This window comes from Eucyclogobius newberryi, unplaced genomic scaffold (assembly GCF_026437365.1).
Source record: "Eucyclogobius newberryi isolate DKJ021-1_F unplaced genomic scaffold, fEucNew1.0.hap1 SCAF_8, whole genome shotgun sequence".
Classification (NCBI taxonomy): Eukaryota; Metazoa; Chordata; class Actinopteri; order Gobiiformes; family Gobiidae; genus Eucyclogobius; species Eucyclogobius newberryi.
Window position 1 is genome coordinate 9,754,359 of NW_027316500.1, and position 22,761 is coordinate 9,777,119.

Sequence of the window (22,761 nt, forward strand, 5' to 3'; positions counted from 1 at the left end):
TCTTTCATCTGCTACCAAGCTAAAACAAGAAACGATCCCAGCTTTTCACATTCAGGAAACAACGTTCAAACAGAACGCACAATTCCAAAGCATACAAATCCCAGAACTACAATCTCAGCACATAAGACCCAGGTCACTAATGACACAAATCCAAACGAAGCAGCATCAAAATGTGATGTAACCAAGCAGTGCCCTATCCATAATAAGCCTCACCCCTTAAGAAAGTGCCGTGGCTTCAGATTAAAGACTCTTGAAGGAAGAAAAGCTTACTTAAAGGAACAAGGTATCTGTTTCAGATGTTGTTCATCAACTTCTCATCTTGCCCGCGACTGCAAAGTTACACTGAATTGTGATGAATGTGACAGCGAAAGTCATATAACAGCTCTCCATCCCGGTCCACCTAAATGGGCAACTAAAGGCTCAAATCCCTCACATGATGACGGCGGGGAGCAAGACAAGGAGGATTCTGTAGCAACTCCTGTTGTCAGCCCCTATTGCACTAAGGTCTGTGGTGACCATCTCAAGTCAAAATCCTGCTCAAAGATCTGTCTCGTCAAAGTCTACCAAAACGAGCATCCACAAGAGGCCGTGAAAATGTATGCAATGCTCGATGATCAGAGCAACAAATGTCTAGCCAGGTCACAGTTTTTTGATGTGTTCAAGATCAAAGCGGACACGCACCCTTACACCCTAAAAACGTGTGCTGGTCTCACTACGACCTCTGGCAGAAGAGCTACTGGGTTCCAGATTGAAGCAGTTAAAGGTGGCATTAGCCTCTCACTTCCAGAACTAATCGAATGTGATGACTTGCCAGACAATCGTGAGGAAATACCCACACCTGAGGCTGCTCTCCACCACCCTCATCTCAAGGATCTTGCCAAAGAAATACCAGTCCTAGACAATGACGCCCAGATCCTTCTTCTCCTTGGCCGCGACGTTCTCCGTGCCCACAAGGTGAGACAGCAGATTAATGGCCCCGGGGACACACCCTTTGCACAGAGACTTGATCTTGGATGGGTATTAGTTGGTGACGTGTGTTTGGGAAAGGTCCATAAGCCCACAGTCCACAACTACAAAACAAATATAATGGAAGATGGTAGACCCACCCTTTTCCGGCCATGCATGAGCCATGTCCATCTCAAACAAGCAATCAGCCCCAGTCTAGCCAATGGACTCTCACACGGTTGCAACACTACAATGGACAGTGACACTCTTGGCCTCACCGTCTTTGCAAGAACTGTCAATGATTACAAACGTGCCTTTTCCATAGAAGACGGACAGTTTCTCAAAGTAATGGATGAACAAGTTTTTCAGGACGAGTCCAACAGTTGGGTCGCTCCTCTCCCTTTCAAGTCTCCCAGACCGCCATTGCCTAACAACCGAGACCAAGCCGTGATGCGTCTCTCTTCACTGCAACGCACGCTAGAGCGTAAGCCAAAGATGAAAGAACAGTTTGTTGCCTTCATGCAAAAGGTATTCGACAACAACCACGCCGAGCCAGCACCTCCACTGCCAGAAGGAAGCGAGTGCTGGTACCTGCCATCGTTCGGAGTCTATCACCCCAGAAAACCCGAACAAATTAGAGTTGTATTTGACTCCAGCGCGCAATGCAATGGTATCTCCCTCAACAACGTCCTGCTCACTGGACCGGACTTAAACAACAGCCTTTTGGGAGTCCTCATTCGTTTCAGAAGAGAAAGAGTAGCTGTCATGGCAGACATCGAACAGATGTTTCACTGTTTTGTTGTAAGAGAAGACCACAGAGACTACTTACGTTTCCTCTGGTACCGAGGTAACGACCCCAGCAAAGACATTGTCGAGTATAGGATGAGGGTCCATGTATTTGGCAACAGTCCCTCTCCTGCAGTGGCCACATACTGCCTCAGGAGAGCTGCACAGAACGGAGAACAGCAGTACGGGACGGACACCAAGCACTTTGTGGAGCGTGAGTTCTACGTAGACGACGGACTTGTCTCTACACCCACTGAGCAAGAAGCTATCAATCTGTTGCAGAAAACCCAAGCTTCCCTCTCAGAGTCAAACTTGAGACTTCACAAGATCACGTCAAACAGCATTGAAGTCTTACAAGCGTTTCCCACGGGAGATCACGCCAAAGACGTCAAAGACCTCTACCTAGATGGAGAAACAGTCTCTGCACAGCGAAGCCTTGGTTTGAGCTGGGAAGTCAAAGTGGATACTTTTACCTTTTCAAGTCTCCATCAGCGACAAACCATTTACACGTCGAGGAGTCCTCTCCACCATAAACAGTCTTTTCGACCCACTTGGGTTTGTTGCCCCTATAACCATTCAAGGAAAATCTCTGTTAAGAGAACTGACAATTGACGGAACTGAATGGGATGCCCCACTTCCTCAAGACAAACACAATGTGTGGCAAACATGGAGAGATTCGCTACAGGAACTCCAACATCTCCACATTCCTCGTGCTTACACCACTACCTCTCCATCCAAAGCCAAGCAAAAAGAAATATGCATCTTCTCCGACGCCTCTACAAAAGCTATTGGTGCGGTGGCATATCTCAAAACCACAGATGAAGATGGCAAAGTTCATGTGGGTTTTATCTTAGGGAAAGCCAGACTTGCTCCCGCAAACGAGCCCACCATACCCAGACTGGAACTCTGCGCAGCAGTGCTGGCCGTGGAAATGGCAGAACGCATCATTGAAGAGATAGACCTCCCTCTGGATGCAGTCACCTACTATTGCGACAGTAAAGTGGTGTTGGGATATATACATAACCAGTCCAAACGTTTCTATGTGTATGTCCACAACAGGGTCCAGAGAATTCGGCAGTCCACGGAGCCAAAGCAGTGGCGGTACGTGCCCACGGAGCATAACCCGGCCGACCACGCATCCAGATCTGTCCAAGCCTCTCTCCTCACCAAAACTAACTGGTTCACAGGCCCAGCATTCTTATACAAGCCACAACCAGTAAGTGACCCGCAACAAACCTTCGAGCTGGTCGAGCCCGACTCAGATGTGGACATCAGACCACAGGTGACAAGCTGCATAACCAGCCACAGTGAGACGCCACTCATTCCTAAGAGATTTGAAAGATTCTCTTCCTGGAAGTCCCTACAAAGAGCAGTTGCAACCCTCATTCATGTGGCTCATTCTTTCAAGTCTGCAAACAAAGACACCACTGGCTGTAAAGGATGGCACCAGTGTCAAAAACCTTTCCTGGACGTGATGGGGAAAGTCCGCAAGATCGAGCTCAAGACAGCAAAAAATGGATTAGCGAAGACGTTCCTTCGGCCCATAACAGAAGTCGTTCTTCTTCTAAAATCAAAGGACTGAATGTTTAGTTGGTTTATTATATGGCATCTATACAGATACCAGGCGGGGAGTGTTTTGCCCTTATTACGTTCTATGTAATTGTTTTGCTAAAGATTGGTTTTAGTGCTTTTCTCCGTCTTTTATTTTGAAGGCTTAGTTTGAGACCGGAAGTTTACACCGGAAGTCGGCCATTTTGTTTTCGCTCATTGCAAACACATGTAACACAGCTTATCCACTGCCATCCATCATATTGTTCATGCCTTTGACATCACTGTCTGTAAGTTCAGTTTCTATGCTTGATAATGATTCATTTACATGCGTTATTGGTGTTAGATGATTGTCAGAAACGTTACATTTGTCGATGACTGTCAATTTGCATGGTGGTGTCTGCCTCACTGTGTTTCCTGTTTTACCTCATGCTAAGGTACTTATTTTCTGTTTTACAGTTTTACTCTGTTTTTGGAAAGACATTAAACCGGAGCTATGGACGCTACTTCCTGACTCTGACACTGTTCATTTCAAAAGGAGTTTGGCTACTGCTATAATTGTGTTAGATACACACAACGAGAGCAGGAAAATAAAACAATATTGTTAATAGATATTTTCTACTATTCTATTTGCCTTTTATTTCTGTGTGTTTTGTTTTTACCTCTGAAATTCCAGAGATTGACTGCTTTGACTGGAATGTTCCACAGCACGATATTAAACTCATCTATCTCCATGGAGACAAGCAGATGGCGCAACCAGGCTAAGCAACACAGAATGTATGTTACGTAGGGCTTTAATTAACCTAATCTGGCATGTTTTATTTTAGTTTGTTTTTAAATATTGAAAACCTGAATAATTGAATAAATACAAGATACATTTATTCACTTACCACCTGACAAGTGACATAGTGCACCTTTAATAAAGTTTATTGAAGAGTTTAAACCTAATTTAATTTACTCAAGTCTCTAAATATACCAGGAATGTGTTTTGAATCATATCTCATCTGATTTATGGATTGTTTCTGCCTTGGCTGTGATTATAACCATATGCTGTAAACAAAGCTACTGCTGCAGACTCTAGCTCCGCCCATTTGACCTCCCTGGACCATGTGACGAGACAGGAAGACACACGTCAATTAAAAGAGCATTGAATTCTGTGGAGATGAAGCCCATTAAGACCACGGCAGCTCTTATTACGAGCATTTTCAGAGTCTAGAGCTCCAGCCTCATGGGATCATTGTGTAACATTTGACTGCGTAGTGAATGTAAATTGAGAACATTAAACAGAGGATTTGTCTGATCTGAGAAAAAGTAGACAGACAGTTCTCAAGAATAAATAAACAGGAAAAACACAATCCTTAAACACGTTGTTTTAAAGTGCAAGACATTAATAAACTAAGAAATGACAGTATAAGTTATATAAGTAGTTGTATAAGTTATACCTGGGAACAATATAAAGTGTAATGTGGAACCACCTCAGTCTCACATTCATCATTATAGTTCATGCTTGAATGTCATATTGTACACCCTTCAGGAACTTGTATACAGTATTATAGGTGTTTTGTGCTGTCGTTATGATGCTTTCAAGTGACGGTGACAATAGGTGTGTCACGATCATTTGGTTAATTGATCACCAGGATTATGTATCTCACTTTGATATAACAACTTTTTTAAAAATCATAATTGTGAGTTTTTGGGATGCAAAAAACTACTTTAAAAAAAAAAACATTTCAACTACAACTACTTAAAAAAGTTGAACCAAAAGTTAAATAAAGTCACATTATATTTACATTCAAAACGGTCTACAAACAATATTCGAACAGTGATATAAAAATGTATAAATATAAATTATATATTTTTAAAAATTTCGGTTTGTCGTCATTGTGTCGAGTCTTCTCACAATAATCAACACTAAAATTTGACATTGTGATGCACCTACTTCAACGTGAAAATACGCTAAGAAATTCAAGCCACTTCCAAAAAGTCCTCATTTATCCTCCCATTTACAACCAATACCTCTGTACTTCTCTATTATGCATGTTTGGCTGGTGCGACTTATACTCCAGTGCGACTTATACTCCGCAAAATATGGTATTTTAACTCCTGACAGTGCCTCCTATAGCTGTGGATCAACATTCTGCACACTTTTGCATCTTCCCGTCCTTTCGTTAATAGCATTTGTCCACATCCGAGCATCCGAGTGCACGAGAACGGCCCCGAGTGAACGTCTATCGAGACCCCCGGCACCCGTCTTGTGTTACACTTTCCTCCCATTAGCTTGTCTCTGCGCAGACGTGTCCGGCGAGCTGCAGCGACCTCAAGAAACGCGAGACACCATCTACGGGCAACGCCGGCACTTGCCATCTGCTGCGCGGCCGTGTCATAATAGAGCGCTCTTGAGAGTGAAAGAGGTGAAAGAGAAAGGCCCAACACTCGATCTCTGCGACTGCACCGAGAGGGTCTGCGCGGGGGGGAAAGGGAAGGACACGCCTCGAGATCCATTGTGTGTGTGTTTGCGTGGACTTTAGGCATCTACATCACGGCTGAAGCACTCCAAACGCTGTGAAAGGTTCTACTTCCTGCACGGTTCTGAGCTAAAAAAGATTGACAGGAAACAGGGAATAAATCATGTCACACAAATATTTATAGTGTATTTGTGATTTTTTTTGTCCTTTGGGGGAAATTGTCTTATTGCATTTGACTTTATTATGCAAGAATGTAATAGATATGATGGATTTTTTGGTGGCTTTTCTCTTTATTTGTAGTCCAAGCCTTTTAAATGGAGGGATATTCTACAAATGTGAGCAGAATCCTATCATGAGAAGACCCAGTTGTAGATATATTGTGATATCGAGAGGGCATGAGACAAAAGGCATAAAACACACACTTTATTTTCTGTATTTTGTGATTGTTTTTTTTTAAGAATGGCTATTCACATGCGCTGTGGCATAAGTAAAGTGAAAAAACACGATAAATTGCAAAGTGTAGATAAACAGAAAGGCAAATCTATTCCTTCTTATGATATTTCACAGCAAAAAAAATCATCTGGAGTTAGAATTAAGTGTATTATGTTTGCAGTATTGAGTATTATCATTTTCATTTCAGTAAAGTAAAACAAGTGCTTAATAAGATGAAACAGATTTATAAGGATAAATACTGTAACATTGAATCTAATTTGTAGCCTTCTTGCTTACTCAAATCTAGTTATTTATTTAAGTATTATTATTTCTATTGTACATTGGGACTTTTTAAATACATTATCAACCAAATACAGCTTAGAAATATGGTGACTGAAGGCTTCTAGATTAGAATACTTATGCAATTAAGTGTATTATTGATGAAAATGAGAAATTCCTTATTCTTTTTTTACATTTTGATTGAATATTGCCACTGTCTTTGATATAAAATGGTCTTTTCACATGTTTTTTAGACTCCAAATAACAAATACGACTATATTTTATGTAGTTTACTAGTCACAGTTAGTTGATTAATCATTGCTTAAAAACCTTTATTATTTTACCAACAATATTGCACAAGGGTAAAAAGTGGAGACCCTGTTTTCCCCCTCAAGATAATTAGCTTTATCGTTTCAGGATCCTCGTTATCGTTCAACTGCAGCAGAGCAGAGTTCCACTGGTTTTCCCACACCTTCTCATTGCACTATAGACAAAGGAAAGACCGTGAGCTTTACATGTCTGGGAGGAAAGTAACGTCTTGCTCCGAGGAGGCTGGATTATTTACCTTTGGAGATTAAAGAGGCCCTGGACAGAGCCCGTAGGTCAAACACTGAATCTCATTGGTGGGATGTGATTGGAGTGCTTAAGCCTGAGAGCTGAGGAATGTGGAGGATCTCATAAAAACACAGTTGCAGTTGAGGAACATGTTTTTTTTTTCTGCTGCGTCGGGCACAAACACACACGGCGATGCCCTGAGTGCAGCAGCAGCAGTGGACAGATGTGCGGCCAGCGACTCACTGCTCATGACCACAGCGTGACAAAAGAGGAAGGGAAAGTAACTGCACAGCGAAGGACGGATCGATATAGGCTTCTCGGACAGGAAACGTCATTAAATATTTTGAGGAGGGCATGTGCTAGAACAAGGCTTCCTGTCTTTGTTGTAGACATGCTTTATCTGTAAGCTTGTTTACATTTTATTAAGTCTAAACTGCCAGATTGAGCTAAAACAATCCAATAATAGAACTTAAAGTGCCTATGACAGGTTGGACTACTCATGCAGTTAAGATAAATGTATTTAGGATTTTGTTAAAACACAGAATACACAAATATTTTAAGTTTATCATTTCACTTCCTGTTTTAATTGATGACATCACATTGGGAAATTACCCAGCAAACACTGGGCAAAAACACATCTAGTGAATAATGTATAAGAGTATCTTTATTTTGTTTAGAGAGTCAAAAAAGTTGTTTCTTTGTGTAAATTATGCACAAACTGTGTCTGGAATGAGTGTCCTAGTGTGATGTCACTTCCTGTGTCCTTTTCTACAGACGTTTAAACATTTTCTCCACAAATACCTACTTGATTGGTGTAAAGTTATAATTTATATGTACAACAGGTATAAATACACCAAATAAAGTCAACATTTGAAAATTGGAAAAACCTGTCATACGCAATTGTCAGTACAGAACAGTGAGTTGTTATATGACGTTTGGAATATCGTGATACAATTGTACACAGGAAGTGACACATTAGACACTCATTCCCTTCAGTAGATTTATTTTTCTTTCTTTGTTATGTCAAGAGCAGCTTAAACATTGACGGTGGAGACTCTGCAGATACTAAAACTCACTAACAATAATAGGAAAAGGAATTAAAGCTTAAATCGATAACTTATCCCAAAACCAGCGCCGGACCAGACTGACTGAGGGCGTATCCGAGTTCCAAAGCAGTGTAAAGACAATACTTTTCATTAAATGTCTTTATTTAATCTGCTTCTAATAATAATGAGGGGCAAACATTTTACATGAGGTTGCATTTGACCCTTTTGTAGACCCGATACAAACACGCATGAACCACTCAAAATACAATAAGATAATGATGAGGGAAAGCCATTACAACATGATTAAATACATAATATGTCTCTTTTAATGTTCGTTTAATATGTAAAACTGGGTACATTTTGTGCAGAGTGAAGTGTTTGTGTTTCAGGATGAAGATCTGACTGTTTTAATTACTGTCATTGTTTGAATTTGTGTATTGTGTGGTATTAACAAGGGTTGAAGCAATTCACTTTAACAGTTCTCTTCTTAAATCATACAACAAACACACGCATACTCCCAACGCTAAAATAAAAGAGAAAAGAAGAGAAAACACTTGATAAAAATCTAGTGTCAGTGCATTAACTTGAGTAATTTCTATCTCAAAATGCCTTTTTCTATTGTGTTAATATCCATTTATTGTGGTTTTATGGCACATTCCCACAGCGCTTACAGGAAATCACCCAGTTTGAGACCAGATGTAGACTTGGTGTGGCCCTCTTCTAGTCCTGGTTTAGTTATAACGTTAATGTGATGTGTGTTTAACTGTCAGCAAACACTAAGAGTTGCCGGATTAGCCAGTAATATCATAAACAATTAATCCTGATGTTTCCACGTTATCCCATTACGATAAAAGATCAATATTGTCCTGTGGAAAACCTTTTAGAAACAGTGACATCAGCCTCAAAAATGTGGCCTGAAAAAGCAGCTTCCTGTCCCATCACACGGGGGTCACGGTCTGAAAGGGACGCACTCTGGAAATCCATAGAGACCGATTTAATTCTCATCCATTTTCCACACCACTTGTGCAGAATAAATGTGCGACAGCTGATCCTGCCAGAAAAGAGGTTACGGTGTGTTGTCATGTTAAGCACTGAACATTATGAAGTATTAAGGTTCAACATGAAGGTTTTCAGCCAAGTCAAGACCGTATTTCAACCATTGTAATATTGTATTGTACTGTTAAAATGCATGTGTTTTATTCTGTACGCCTATTTACAAGGACTATCAGTAATGTTCAAAACTGGACAACATTTGAAAAGTACTGTAAGGGCATTATAATAACTCCATGTTCTTCTTACTTTTCAGCCACAACCCCAAAGTGCACATTTGAGCAGCTTTGCCAGTTACAATGTCCTGTTACAGTAGTTCACAGCTGTTTGCATGATGTTCAGACTTTACCCACTGTTTCTTTAAGACTTACAGAGGGACTGACAGCTTGGATAGTGTGCAGATGTGGAGAAAAAAAAGAGACTTGTGGCCAACTTCTTGCCAAAACAGACGCTCCTGCCACGCACAAAACGCACCAAAACATCCCTCACGACCACTTAACCGACTGTAACGAGCCTAAACGACATTATTATGAGTTGTTTTTGGCTGTTCTTACCTTCTTTGACCTCGCAGCGGTGAAGGAGGGAGCTACCGTGACAATCCAAGCCCATAAGTCCAGCGAACATCTTCCCACGAGCGGCTGGATTAGTCCGAAACGTCAAAAAAGGCGCACGGACCACTGACGTTACACATGAAAACGGACCCAAATCTCATTTCTGTCGTGGGATTAAAAAAAAAGAAAAAGAAAAAGAAAGATCCAGCTCATTCCCTATTATCTCATGTACTTTTGAGTTTACCCGGCTTTGTCTCCCATAAACATTTCCTGAGCCGCGCTGTCCCAGTTGCGCGCGTCTGGACCGATGGAGCGCAAACGAGAACTAATAAGTCACGCGCGGTGGTCATAAAAGCAGAGCGCGGTCACACGGCTGCACAGAGGGCTGGCCTCTCTCCACGCGTGAAAGAATCTGTTTCAAATCTGTTTCAAATCTGTTGATCGATGCGCCCGCCGCGTGCATAGTCCGTTATCCGGTGCGCCTCTCCGCTGCGTCGTGCGTAAGTGGCGCGCGCCCCGACGTGAGATCCGAGGCTCCTACGTGTTCAGGAATTTGAGTCCTACAGACAATCTCACCATCAAAACAGAACTAGTGTAGACAAAAATGCTACTAAAGGACGACTGTAAAACATTAGTCTTTGCGTGTGAAAGTTGATGCCATTTCAAATCACAAAACATTACTTTTTTTTTTTTTTTGCAGTGATGATGAAATAGCCTGATTTTTCTCCTCCCAGTTTTGGAGAGTTTACAGTTGGAGCCCTCTGGAGGCTGACAAGATGTGGAGCACGGACTTGTCCATCACCTGCTCGCAATGAGAAGTGTTTATTATCCAGAGGAATCAGATTGACTTGACCACTATCTCTGACTGCGCACACTTGTTTGCGCATGTTTGTTTGCAGTGCAGACAGAGATAGCGTGATAAAACAGGCTTTTCTTTGGTTTATGCGTTTTGTTTATTCTCATGGTGGATCTGGAAATGATGTACGTCTACACAAGTCCATTTTTGGTCAATATACTCCCTTAAAAAATACTTGTCAGATGAACAAACTCAAATTATGTGTAATCATACGGAATGGATTGTGAAGTTTAGCGTATAGTTTTATGGTTTTCAAAGTTGTTCAAGTGAAAAAGAAAATATGTTGTGCGTCTGTCCTCCTATATTATATTTCATTATTTTCACATGCAGCTTGTTTATTTTTGAAAAAGAATTGTGGCACGATGCGTTTACTATTTCTACCGCTAGATGTCAGTCTTGTGTTGTTTATGATGCTAGGTCCACTCACGTTGTTTTAATCTGTAGTGTGCCTTAGATAAACAGTTAATCATTTTAGAAAATAGACCTGCAGCAATGTCTTAAGGGGTAAAAGTCCACAATTAATCTACAGCAGTTAAAAAACACTAAAATAGACTGTTAGTTGTTCCCGTGATGCTCATGTTAACCACTAGAGGTCAGTGTGCACACAAAATAGCCTGGAAATTCAGTGAAATATTTTGACTGCTTATAATATGCAGGTATATTACAAATCAAGAGCAGATACTGGAACAATCATTAGACCAGTTTACATCCAAAGTCAAACAAATGAATAAAATAAAAATATTTTGATGTATTAAATGGGATTGTAATAATAACATGGCTAAAGCTAATCCATAATCATTTCACAAATATAGCAAAGAAATGCAATAAACATATTATTCTTAAGAAATCATAGTCCCTAAAAAGCACGGAGGTAAAATAATATGTTAAGTTGTCTTGGTCATTTGTATTTAGCGTTGCCATGGCAGTATAGAATGATTCACACGACCAGTTTCTTTCCCAGATCATGATTAACTGTTCCTGTTCTCTGTCCACGGCAGCTGAGGCTCTTCTCCCTGGATCTAAACATCGCGACATGCATGAAAAGTTCTTATATTTTGTACATAATAGTTGGTTTGTTTTGAGGGTTAAATTTAAATGCACACTTCAGTCCAGGTTTTCATCTGGTTTTGCCCGAGTTAACAATGTTTAGCTCTGGTTCAGTCACAATTTAGTCCTGCTTTGAACAAGATTGAGCTTCACTTTATTTGTACCTTAGTGGTATTTTAGTTTATAATTTAGTAGTGTGATAGTTTATTTTCTGGCCTGAATGCTGCATTAAACTGGACAGCAGTGGAAAAGAGAGTGTAGAGACATTCAGCAAACAATCAGGACCAGGAAGCGAACCCACATCATTATTTCCCGCATCATTTCAAGAGAACGGGCACCCACACATGGGCACAAACGATTTTCTGCGTGTGATGGAACGTGGCAGGCGGGGGGGCGGGGCCTTTGCTGCGAAACAAAACAAACACACGCACTTATCAAAGACGGGGCGAGCGTGGGGGATTTGGCACGGGAACTTTATTCATGCAAAACAACTGAAGTCACAGAGATATTCATCAAAAAGGAAAAACACAGCGCTTTACAGTAACACTGGTCTGTCCGAGAGTCAACACCAGAACTCACCAAGGCGTAAGAAGGTCAAACAGCATCCCGAACACAATACAAACACGGGAAAGGTCATTAGCAAACAGCCCTGCGTCATTACGATGAGTTAGAAGTCAATGTTTCAGCAGTTTAAAGTATCGACTTGAGCACATAATCAGATATAATTATGCTTACCATTTGAGATCTGAAATTTAAAATATGTGTGACGGGCCTAAACCAGGACTTTAAACATTGACTCTTTGCACAGAAATGTCTGTCTAAAGAGATAAGATCCATTTAGTAGCAATATATTATACTCAAAACCACTACAGTTGTGGGTTCTGTTATGGAATTAGAGTTGTTAGGTGCACATTTAATACATTTGCACTCAGTAACTACCGACATTTCTTCCTGGAGTGTTTATTTAATCACTTTTTAAAAAATGTTGTGGAATATTTTGATTGGTATTTCGGAACGTCGCTTGCCTAGGATCCAGAACAAACTCTGTGTCCAATCAGATGCTTTTATTTCCGTGAAACAAACAAACACATAGGTCGTCTGTCATTTAGAACAAAATTAAACTCTGATGTTTTTAAGTCCCTGTGTGCGTTTTTTGCCTTTCTTTTTCCTCGTATGCAGTAATATCTGTTTTGATATGGACGGACCGCGCTGGTCTCCGATTGGCTACTCCACCTGTCAATCACGGCCACCTGACCACACAGAAACGACGGAGTGATCTGATATAACGTTCACGGAGGCAAAAGCAAAAAAAGCTGCACCTTAAAACTACTGAAACAAATTGACTTTTCACACCGAATGATGAAGAGCTCGATCCGTGAGTTTCAGAATGATGAGAAATCAGGATCGACGCCACAGAAAATCACACCTTCCATCGCCGTCAATAAAACCGTGACAAAACCGGGCGTGAGCGAGCACAAAGGGGCTAAACCACGCCTTCCTCTGGGTCCATGATGGCGTTTCTGGTGGTGAACACGTCTGCCAGCATGTGTTTGGGGATCTCGGAGCCTCGGACCCGCAGGGCGTAGCAGGCGTCCTCCACTTTGCCCAGGCTCTGTCTTAGCGTGTGCAGCTTCTTGGACACTTCGTAGGGCCCCGTGTTGCCGATGTAGGAGAAGCCGTCGTGGATTTGCCGCAGGAACTGGCTGAGCTGAAAGGGCGTGTCGATGTCCCCGTTCCCCACGCTGCTGATGCACAGGCGCATGAGCTCGCCCGTGAGGTCGGCCACGCCCAGCAGGTAATCCGAGGGCGTCACCTGGAAGGTCAGGACGTATGTGCCGGGCGGGGCTTCAGCCGGAGCCTTTTGTGGTGCACCGGAAAAGACAGAGCAGAGACAAAAAACAATGTAAAGAATTATTTAGTTAGATTGTTTTGTATCGCTTTGTATAATTCATCCACAATAACAGTACATTTCTTTATCCGAACTTTTATAACTCTTGCATGGGTTTTAAACAGCAATTTTATATACAAATATAAAAGTTAATCTGTCAAAATTGTGTTTTTTTCCCCTCTACCACACAAATATAACACATTTGGGGACTGCTTTATCATAACTACACCTTAATTAGCCTTCATGAAGCGTTAACAAAGACTTAATTCATAATAAACAAATAGGTTTGGTAACTACTTAAAGAGTCAGGGTATGAAATAAGTAAGCCCAAATAATTCTTTATGTGTTTATTATGAGTTAAGCCTTTGTTTAAGCTTGAAGACCATTTAAAGTGTAATTATTCGTTAGTGTTTTTGTTTAATAAATATTTGGATTGCACAATATTGAGTAAGTGAGGTTTCGATCTTAGAAGAACTTGAACCATTTACACTTATAAATCTGGTCATTTTGAGTTGCTATCGTCTCCGTACTACATCTTTGAAAACATAATAAAAATGTCCATAATAAACACGAGAAGATAGTTTTCAAGCATGTGAAGACGACAGCACTACTCTCCAATGAACAAAAGAGGAAAATGAATAAGTTTGAAACATGACATTAAGCTGGATTACACGATACGATGTAGTTTTAATGAATATCAGCGGTCACGTTTCATTAGAACAGCTGTATAAACGTCTCTGGTACAGTTTTGTTACCGCTGGATCCGCTTTCTCCGTCCTGGCGAAGACCAGCCGGGCGTTGATCTCCTCGAGGCTGATGAGGCTGCGATGGCGGATGAAGTGCTGGAATGACACGGCCTCCACGTACTCCTGGACACCTGCGACAAAAACAAACCGCGCCCTCACAGGTTAAATGAAAATCACACACAGCTCATTGTTACTGAGCAAGAATGTCGGGCGGCCTCTCCGTCTGCGTGTTTTCCCCATTTTCCCCGCAAAACAATGAAAGACACACGACATTTCCTTAAATAAAGAGCGTAGCACGCACTATGTGTAAAGCACTACATGGTATCTGAGGTGAGGATAGATTCCAGATAAAGATAATGGTTCAAATCAGACACGTTTCCTGCCGCGGTCTCCGTTCGCTGGGCTCGGATGACCCCGCTCTTGTTTGCTGGCCCAGAGTAAACAACAATCAAATAATCACAGGACGGAAGACTTTGTGTCTGAAGTTTACTTTGGGGGGGCTTCAAAGCGGCTCCTATCTCCTCCAGGCGAGCGCAGAGAGAGAGAGAGAAGAGGCTGCACTCACGCTTAATCCTGCTCGAGACTTGGTTTGGTTCTTTTTTTTTTTGAGTCCCGGTCTAGTCCAGGTTAAGTTCTGGGTTTGATTGTGATGTGTGCGGGAGTGAACGCTCCTCAAACGGCACCAAAACGAAAACTTTGGAGAGTTGTTTTTGGTCAAATGGTTTTCCCGATTGCCATTTTCACCATCGAATAACTGCAGATTTTAACAATAGTATGAGTATTTCCTGCGTAACATTTGAAACTTCTTTTTTTTAACAACACACATTTTGATATTTGTTCACACATTAACTGAAACGTTCGGAAAAAGTATATTCCGTATTTTTCGGACCATTAGTCGCACCTTTTTTCATAGTTTTGGCCGGGGTGCGACTTGTACTCATATTTATACTTCTATACTTGTACTCCGGAGTGACTTATATGTGATATTATTTGTTATTTTCACACTTGAAACCGCATTTCATACTCCAGTGTGACTCCTGTGTTTTTTTTTCCTTCTCTATTATGCATTTTTTGGCTGGTGCGACTTATACTCAGGTGCGACTTATAGTCCGGAAAATACAGTAGAAGTACTTTTATATTAGGGATATGATGATGTAAACATGCCTTTTCCTTTTAAAATGCCTCAACCAGACTTGAGTGAATCATTAATGTCCCAATCCGAAGACTTGAGATGTAAAAGTGCAGTTGTGTAAGCGTTGTGTTGTCTGCGCTGAAATGGGGCAAAGGATCATGGTCTATGTAGTTCCCCTTTTTAGAAAACAGTCATTTTAAGCAAAAGAAGTTTGATATATTTTGTAGTGGAAATGGACATTGTTTTCTTGTCAAAGCGTCTGCGATGAACGTGGCGGAGACAGTTTGAACAGACAGGAAGTCGCATAAACATTACCCAGCAGGCTTTGATGCAGGAGGAGTCCAGTTCCTCGGTTTACTGTCAGAGGCTCCGTGCATCATTTACCACATGGTAACAATAGCGCTCTTACCTCAGCCCTCTGCGATGTACAGCTCATTGTAAACGCGTTCTTATGCTTCTCCACACAATGCAGTAACAACTCAGCACCTCAGCATTATATAACTGTACAGTCAAAACCGTGCCAAAAATGAACTACTTTTGAGACATTTTTTATCCCGCTCAAGATAGTATTGATAGGAATTTGACAAGCTTCCTATAAACTACGTTTCCCTTGTAATCATACGGCTTCATACTATTTCTTCTAGTTAAAGCATTTCTAAAACACTTTGTGTAATAGTATCTACATGAGACTCTAGATAAAGATATAAAGTAAAAATGCATCTCATGGCCACAGAGTACAACTTGCACAACGCTACATTTGGATGGTTGTTGTAGTTTAGACAAAATATTGCTACTACAAAAGAAAGTAATTGCTCATTCCTGGCATTCACGACCTTTTTTGTCTGAAATCCCCCTAAGCTTTGTCTCACACTCTTGTCTCGGGTACTGGGTAAGTAAATGTTTGCTGTACAGTAGTGTATTATTGCTATCATAATTTTGATGTCTTAAATTATCCCAAAAGAATTCAGAGAACATTTTATTCAAATACTATTCAATTTCACCTCATTTCTTTCCTGAAAATAATCCCACTGGGCCTGATCAATGTTTGCAAACTTCTGACATATTATTTAAAGATCTGAAAATAATAGATTAATAATACATTTTAATACAATCCATACTCTTTAATAAAGTAAAGTGCACCAAAGCCATTTCTCTGTTTAGCTCACATTAACTTTATAATTCGGAAATTGACATCATAAACCTGGTCACATACTCAAGGAATTGTAATCTATTAAAAACAATGTGAATGGAAAAAGGAAATCAAGAACTTCACTGCTTCACTGTTTGGTCCTTATGCCTGTCAAGAACTGTGAATAACGACTGAATCATCACAAAACCATACTAAAATCTTACATTATACATTACTCTCACAGTCCTATATGTACTTTTGTCACTTTCATGATAATCACTGGCACAAAAGTGGAGCAAAACTGTTAATATTTGACCACTGCCGGGTGCATGGAGTTGCAGGTCAGGTGAACCCTCTGCGTCTGCTGCACTTGTGTCGTCTCTACCATGTCCTCGCTACAAGAGCTTATCACTACAGGTCTGTTATCAGCCTCAGTTACTGTACCTCCTGATTCAGCCCAACGAAACTTATGACCGAGCTGGCATAAAAAAAACACAGGAAAACCTATGACCGAGCTGGCATAAAAAAAAAACACAGGAAAACCTATGACCGAGCTGGCATAAAAAAACGCAGTGCCATTTACTGCTGGACACGTCTCGTCCCGGCGTCATCCACAAGAAAAAACCCCCGATCTAATAAAGATGATTAAAAAGTGAAACGTTAAATTGGTGGGAACTGCCACTGGCCACGTCGCCAAGGATGCGGCGCCGATTTCCAAAGTGGCCACAATCTAAAAATGACTTCCCTGAGCGCGTAGATAACGGCATTCTGTTCGCTCGGGGTGATGTGTTTTTCCTCCAAACTCGCAGACGTTTTGACTGAGCGGACAAAAACTGGTGCTGGTGCTTGTGGGAAAGTAAGAGTAATCAGGAGGGTGTGACTATCGAGGCTCGGGCCATATCAGAACTGCTGTGTCGTACGATCTTTACGGAATCAAGATAAATGGAAGAAGGCTTTCACCAGCTTATAATACGTCATACGAGAGCTAAACGTGGCGGCTCGGTGCCAGTGGAGCTATGGGAAATCGCCCTGTTCTGGAAGAAAACAAAGCTTAGTAGCCACTTCTTTTATAAACTTATCTAAATAATTTGTATTTTTATTTGGCCAGAATTAAAACAAAACAAATATTTCTTTATATTTGTTTGCTAAATGAATAACTGTAAGTCTTCCTTTGTAAACAATTCTAAATAAATGTTATTTTTATTCTAACAAAAGCAGATGTGGATTTTTCTTTTTTGTGGGATTTTTTTGGAACGTTAAAATTTACAAGGAAACTAGATAGTCAGTCAAGCTAATCCTAAACATGGTGTTCAAAAGTATTTTGACTAGAGATGTCAAGATTATGCAGTTAATTGACAAAGTCATTTAAATTCAATCTGTGCTCCAAAAAAGTTCACTTAAATGTAAAGTGTTTTTGATGTGGCTTTTTATACCGACTTTACTTTTGCATTCAGACAGTTTGAGTTCATAAAGCTGGTCACATTGTATTGGAATTTGGAACAGTAAATGTGCAATACTCTGACATAATGTCAATCATATTGGTGCCATATTCTCCGTCCATATAACTGCTGTAAAGAAGAATGTTTTTATAAGAGCTTTTCTATTAAGAGTGTTGTTTTTTAGAGTTTTCTATAAATTATCTTCTGTACCTACTTGTGTTGCAACACTGGAATTTCCCCATTGCGGGACAAATAAAGGCTTATCTCATCTTATCTTAAAATGTTGGAATATTAAAATACTAAGGATTTCACTTTTATTTAGTTATGTCTTAATGATCGTGAATAATTGTTCCATCGTGAAGCTTTTCCTCTCTCAAATCAAAATACAAAAATGCTTTATCACGACGTCCCCAACTTTGACAACAGATAGTGTGTTCTGCTTTTTGTTTACCTTTTACAACTTCCACATGGTTTGTTGTGAATAATAATACAAACCTTTACTGACAATGTCAAGTGCTGGAAATGTTTCATAAGAGAACAGATTCACTAAACTGCACACGCCGCTTGCCCTCGGAATCACTTCAGACTTGATTATATTAGAGCATGAAAGAAAGAAAATGTTTACTTAAGAAGAGACTACTCGGGTCTGGTTGGGAAAAATGACCTTCTATATCTACTACAATTAATCTATAAACTTGAAAAACTAACTATTACACAATAACACCGATTTGTTCCTTTAGGCCGACGTCAGCGTTTCAACCGTGTGGAGAATGTGCATTTTCAGCCTCCGCACTGAGGCTCTTATTCTCTTTTCCGATGGAGGTATTAGTATCACTATGGAAACCGCTAACGTCAGCGTCAGTCACCCGCCGCAGAAATGACAGGACGAATAATAAATTACAGCAGCGCGTGTCCGATCACGAAAATGCAAATGCCTTTGAGTCGCTTGGAAATTGAGGGGCTTATGCAAACTATTTCGGGAAATTAGATCCGACCGAGCTTTTGTGTAAAACATGAGTCATATTCAATTTACCGTTAGTCATCACAATAAGGGCAGGTTAGAGTTTACCATCAGGGCGGGGCCAGAGTACATACTATCCTTTTGTTACCTTTTGTGGCCCTATTATAGCTCTGATGAAGCTCAAGACAGATGGATAAACACTTTACTGCCCCCGATGGAAATTGTAGTAGCAACTCTAGTTCATATTAACAAGTCCAGGAGTATTAGCATTTACGAGAACGCTGAAATATTAACAGCTGGAACTCATAAATAAATCAGAATCACAGGCAGTTCAAAGTAGGTCAGTAGAGGTCCAAACTACAGGGGTAAACCAGGTCCACACATAATAAAACCCTTTAGAGAGTAGATATTTATAAGTCTATAGAGGATCTTGTATTACCTAAAGAGCCTTTACGATTTGCTCTTGGTGCCAAATAAAACCTCAATTTCCATTTGAGTTCACTTAATATTTCAATTCTATGCAGGAGACTAAGACTTAAAACTCGATTTTGATACTAAGAAATAGGTTTGATATTTGATACTCAGAGGTTGGAGGTTCTGTCGTGTCCTTAGGCAAGACACTTAACCACATTGCCAAGTATGAAAGCGAGAGTAAATGATTGGTCATTTATTTCAATTTGTAAAACATGATTTTTCTTTTTAGACAATAAACTGTAATTGTCAACACAAATCAGAGAACATACCATCTTTGTGTTACCTTTTGTGGCTCTATTATAGCTCTGATGAAGCTGAAGATAGATAAACACTTTAATGATTGAATCGTAGTGGCAACCCTAGTTTATATTAACAAGTCCAGGAGTGTTAACATTTACGAGAACGCTGAAATATTAACAGCTGGAACTCATAAATAAATCAGAATCACAGGCATTTCAAAGTAGGTCAGTAGAGGTCCAAACTACAGGGGTAAACTAGGTCTACACGTAATAAAACGCCATAGAGAGTGGATATCTATTAAGTCTATAGAGGATCTTGTATTATCTAAAGAGCTGAAGCCTTTACGATTTGCTCTTGGTGCCAAATAAAACCTCAATTTCAATTTGATTTCACTTAATATTTCAGTTCTATGCAGGAGACTAGATTTGATCCTCCCGTTGTATAAACATGAGTCATATCCTAATGAGTCATGACAATGGAGCATGTTGATGTTTACACAAAAAAGGGCATGAATGAGCCTCTTACCGGGCGTGATGGCTCGGTGGAACTGGTAGATATCCTCTCCTCGCAGCTCGTCGGCAATGAGGCCAATCTTCTGCCTCACCAAGTCCAGTTTAGCATCAGCTTCATTGAGAATCGCCTCAGTATCGGGGACACTGACATAACAGCATTACGTGAGTGTTAAAACAGCTTTGACATGTTGGTCTGTAGTTTAAAATAGACGGCATCATTCAAGGTGTTTAGATACGAGTCTGTTTGGATATGCATTATAATGGCAGTATTATGAGCACATTAATCACAAAACTAATGACATCCTCGGACAGAAGGAGCAGGTCCGAGTATCTCAAACCCAAGGAACCGTTTAATTGCTGAAACTATTAAAAAGGTCCACTCCACACTATTATGGAAATGACTTTGTTTGAGCAATGTGAATGTCATTTTATTGAGTTATATTTGTAATATTTAATCTCAAAGCACTTCAACTGGTTGATTTTAAAGGTGCACTATGTAACATTTCTGGTGAGGGTCCGCCACCTGTTTGTCTCCATTATTGCTGTGCCTGGAGTGCTCCACAGTATGGCTTTAAATGTGTCTAGCATTTATTCAATGACAACAAAAATCCCCAAAAATAATAATTCTAATTCTTCGAGTGGACTGTCGGTGTAGTCCCTCATTCGTCCAGGAGTGTTCCAAACAACTTCAGCAGGGCTTACCACAGAATAGAATAAATTTCTGAGTGCCCGGTCTAAATTCACAAATTGACAATGACTCTTGGATGAGAGTCGAAAAGTTTAGTTTTTTCTAAAACTGAGTCCAGATGACTACAACTGAATCTTTTTCTACAATTCTTACAGTGATAGTTTCCTCTTCAGTGTCAATCTGTAACTTAACCTGCTGATCTCAAAGGAGACAATAGGACTAATGCCAGACTGTGGCACATTCCAGGCAAAGCAACAGCATCTCCATGGAAAGCAGGTGGCTGACCCTCCAGAAAGGTTTATGGCTCTGTTTTGTGCCACACCATGAAATGTGTCCTGTGCATGTCAGGGTCCCATCATCTAGAGCTGGGTTTGGGCCTGAGCTGGAGGATTTGACCTTTGCTGACCTTTGTTTTGAGTTACATAGTGTTCCTTTAGTGCCTTTAATTGGTTGAAAATAAAGCATACCTGGTTACTCTGTGTAGAAGGAAAATGGTCCTTTTGCTCTCAATGGTGACGTCTCGACTGATCTTGACAAGCCGCTCATATTTGTCATGTTTGGTATCAAGTTCCTGCTGGAAAACTAAGAATTGGACACAAATTAATAAGTTTAATGTGAAGTCCATTGCAAAAGAGGCTATTGTTATGGAGAAGGCCCTTTTACCTTTAAAAGCAGCAATGATGGGAGAGGACAGGTTGACACTGGCGTCAGCCTGTTTACTGCAGCCTTCACCTGACAAAACAAACACAAATGAATGTCTGGACTAAAGGGAATCATAATCTGTACGTTTTCCATTCGAATGCATGTTCAGATACAGAAATAAACAGAACGAGAGATTACATGCACTTAGGTAACACAAATGAGGCGCGATGTATTGAAGACAGAATGTGCACTTTTCTATTTACAAAGAAACAGTATTATAAAATCAAAAGGCTTTCTCTCATGTGATGTATGACCCACCGTCTCGTTTATTCATGCCGAAAAGTCGAGTTGAACTGAAGAGCCCGAGTGAATCTGAGAGTCCACGGCACGAACAGATGGAATCACTAAACTTAAAGTCAAGGCTAAACACATGAGCCTCTTGTGAAAACTGTTGCTTTTCTGCTATTTACCGTGGTAAAACCTGACTTTTCTCATCACACTGATTAAATAAAACACATGTGGATGGATGCTTCGGTTTCCTTCATGTTGTAGTATTAACAGGCAATCACACGGGCAGCTTTCGGGGTCCTTCGCGCATGTCTAGTGCGTAACTGTGCGCAGTGCGTTTGGGATGTGTAGTCCAAATGAACAATCCGCAATTTAGATATCATATTTGAATTATTATTTATTTATGACCATCTTAAAATGCAATGAGTAATAAATATGGCTTATTCCCACTTTGATACGATGAACAATAACTATAGGCTTTTTACTAAATGTGTTTAGACTAAATGGACTACTCATGTATTTTTGTTCATCCATTCAGAATCATGAGAATCTCGATCTGTTGCCATAGTGATTAAAGATTTTAAACTAAACATTAAATATATTACAATTGTATATTTATTTTTTTATGTGTGTTTTGTGTTTATATTTTTATGTTTTAAATTAAAGAAACTAACCCAGAGAAAGAGAAACAAGAACAAAATAAAAGCAGCAGACACCCAACAAATAAATGAAAAAATAAAACCAGGGCCTAGAGTACACAAAGAAAAAACTTTGTCTGTCAAATTTCTACATTTTCAGTTTGAGTTCAAATGTAATTTGTTTCCATTTAATGAATGTCCGTTATAATGTTGGTCCAGTCCTCGGTCGTCGTTCTGAGGCCCAAATACATAGTTCTGAAATCCATTGGAATGGTGAACTGTCTGTAAGGCATTGTTGATCTCAGCCCAATATTTAGAATGATCTGCTTTACAGGAAAGTCCCAAAGCACATGATAATGATTTGCCTCCTGCTGCCACATCCTCTCCAACTGTTTGCATTTCCCTGTGAGTAATGGGCACTTTG

At 40.3% G+C, this 22,761-nt stretch overlaps 2 protein-coding genes across 3 annotated transcripts in view; both read right to left on the reverse strand.

Moving 5' to 3' along the window:
* The window catches only part of disc1 (DISC1 scaffold protein), a 96,900-nt gene extending 87,108 nt beyond the window's left edge, over positions 1–9,792 (reverse strand). For both annotated transcript variants that reach the window (XM_072436989.1, XM_072436990.1), the window contains exon 1: positions 9,661–9,792. In XM_072436989.1, the coding sequence (XP_072293090.1) occupies positions 9,661–9,730 (70 nt within the window). In that variant the 5' untranslated portion in view covers positions 9,731–9,792. The remainder of the gene's footprint in view (positions 1–9,660) is intronic.
* A 2,224-nt stretch (positions 9,793–12,016) lies between these two features.
* Positions 12,017–21,996, reverse strand: tsnax (translin-associated factor X). The gene is made up of 6 exons (XM_072437388.1): positions 21,730–21,996; positions 21,433–21,501; positions 21,237–21,351; positions 20,095–20,225; positions 14,204–14,325; positions 12,017–13,418 (listed from the first exon to the last, which is right to left on the reverse strand). Exons 1-6 carry the CDS (start codon positions 21,743–21,745, stop codon positions 13,044–13,046), a joined length of 828 nt encoding a protein of 275 aa, XP_072293489.1. The 5' UTR covers positions 21,746–21,996; the 3' UTR covers positions 12,017–13,043.
* Between the last annotated feature and the right edge of the window lie 765 nt (positions 21,997–22,761).

What these genes read in the sequence shown, in the direction of transcription:
- tsnax (XM_072437388.1), bottom strand. An exon ending in CTTCTACACAGAGTAACCAG is followed by an intron (nt 20,226 to 21,236) that starts GTATGCTTTATT and finishes CTGTTATGTCAG; the next exon opens with TGTCCCCGATACTGAGGCGA. An exon ending in CGGAGAAAGCGGATCCAGCG is followed by an intron (nt 13,419 to 14,203) that starts GTAACAAAACTG and finishes GCACCACAAAAG; the next exon opens with GCTCCGGCTGAAGCCCCGCC.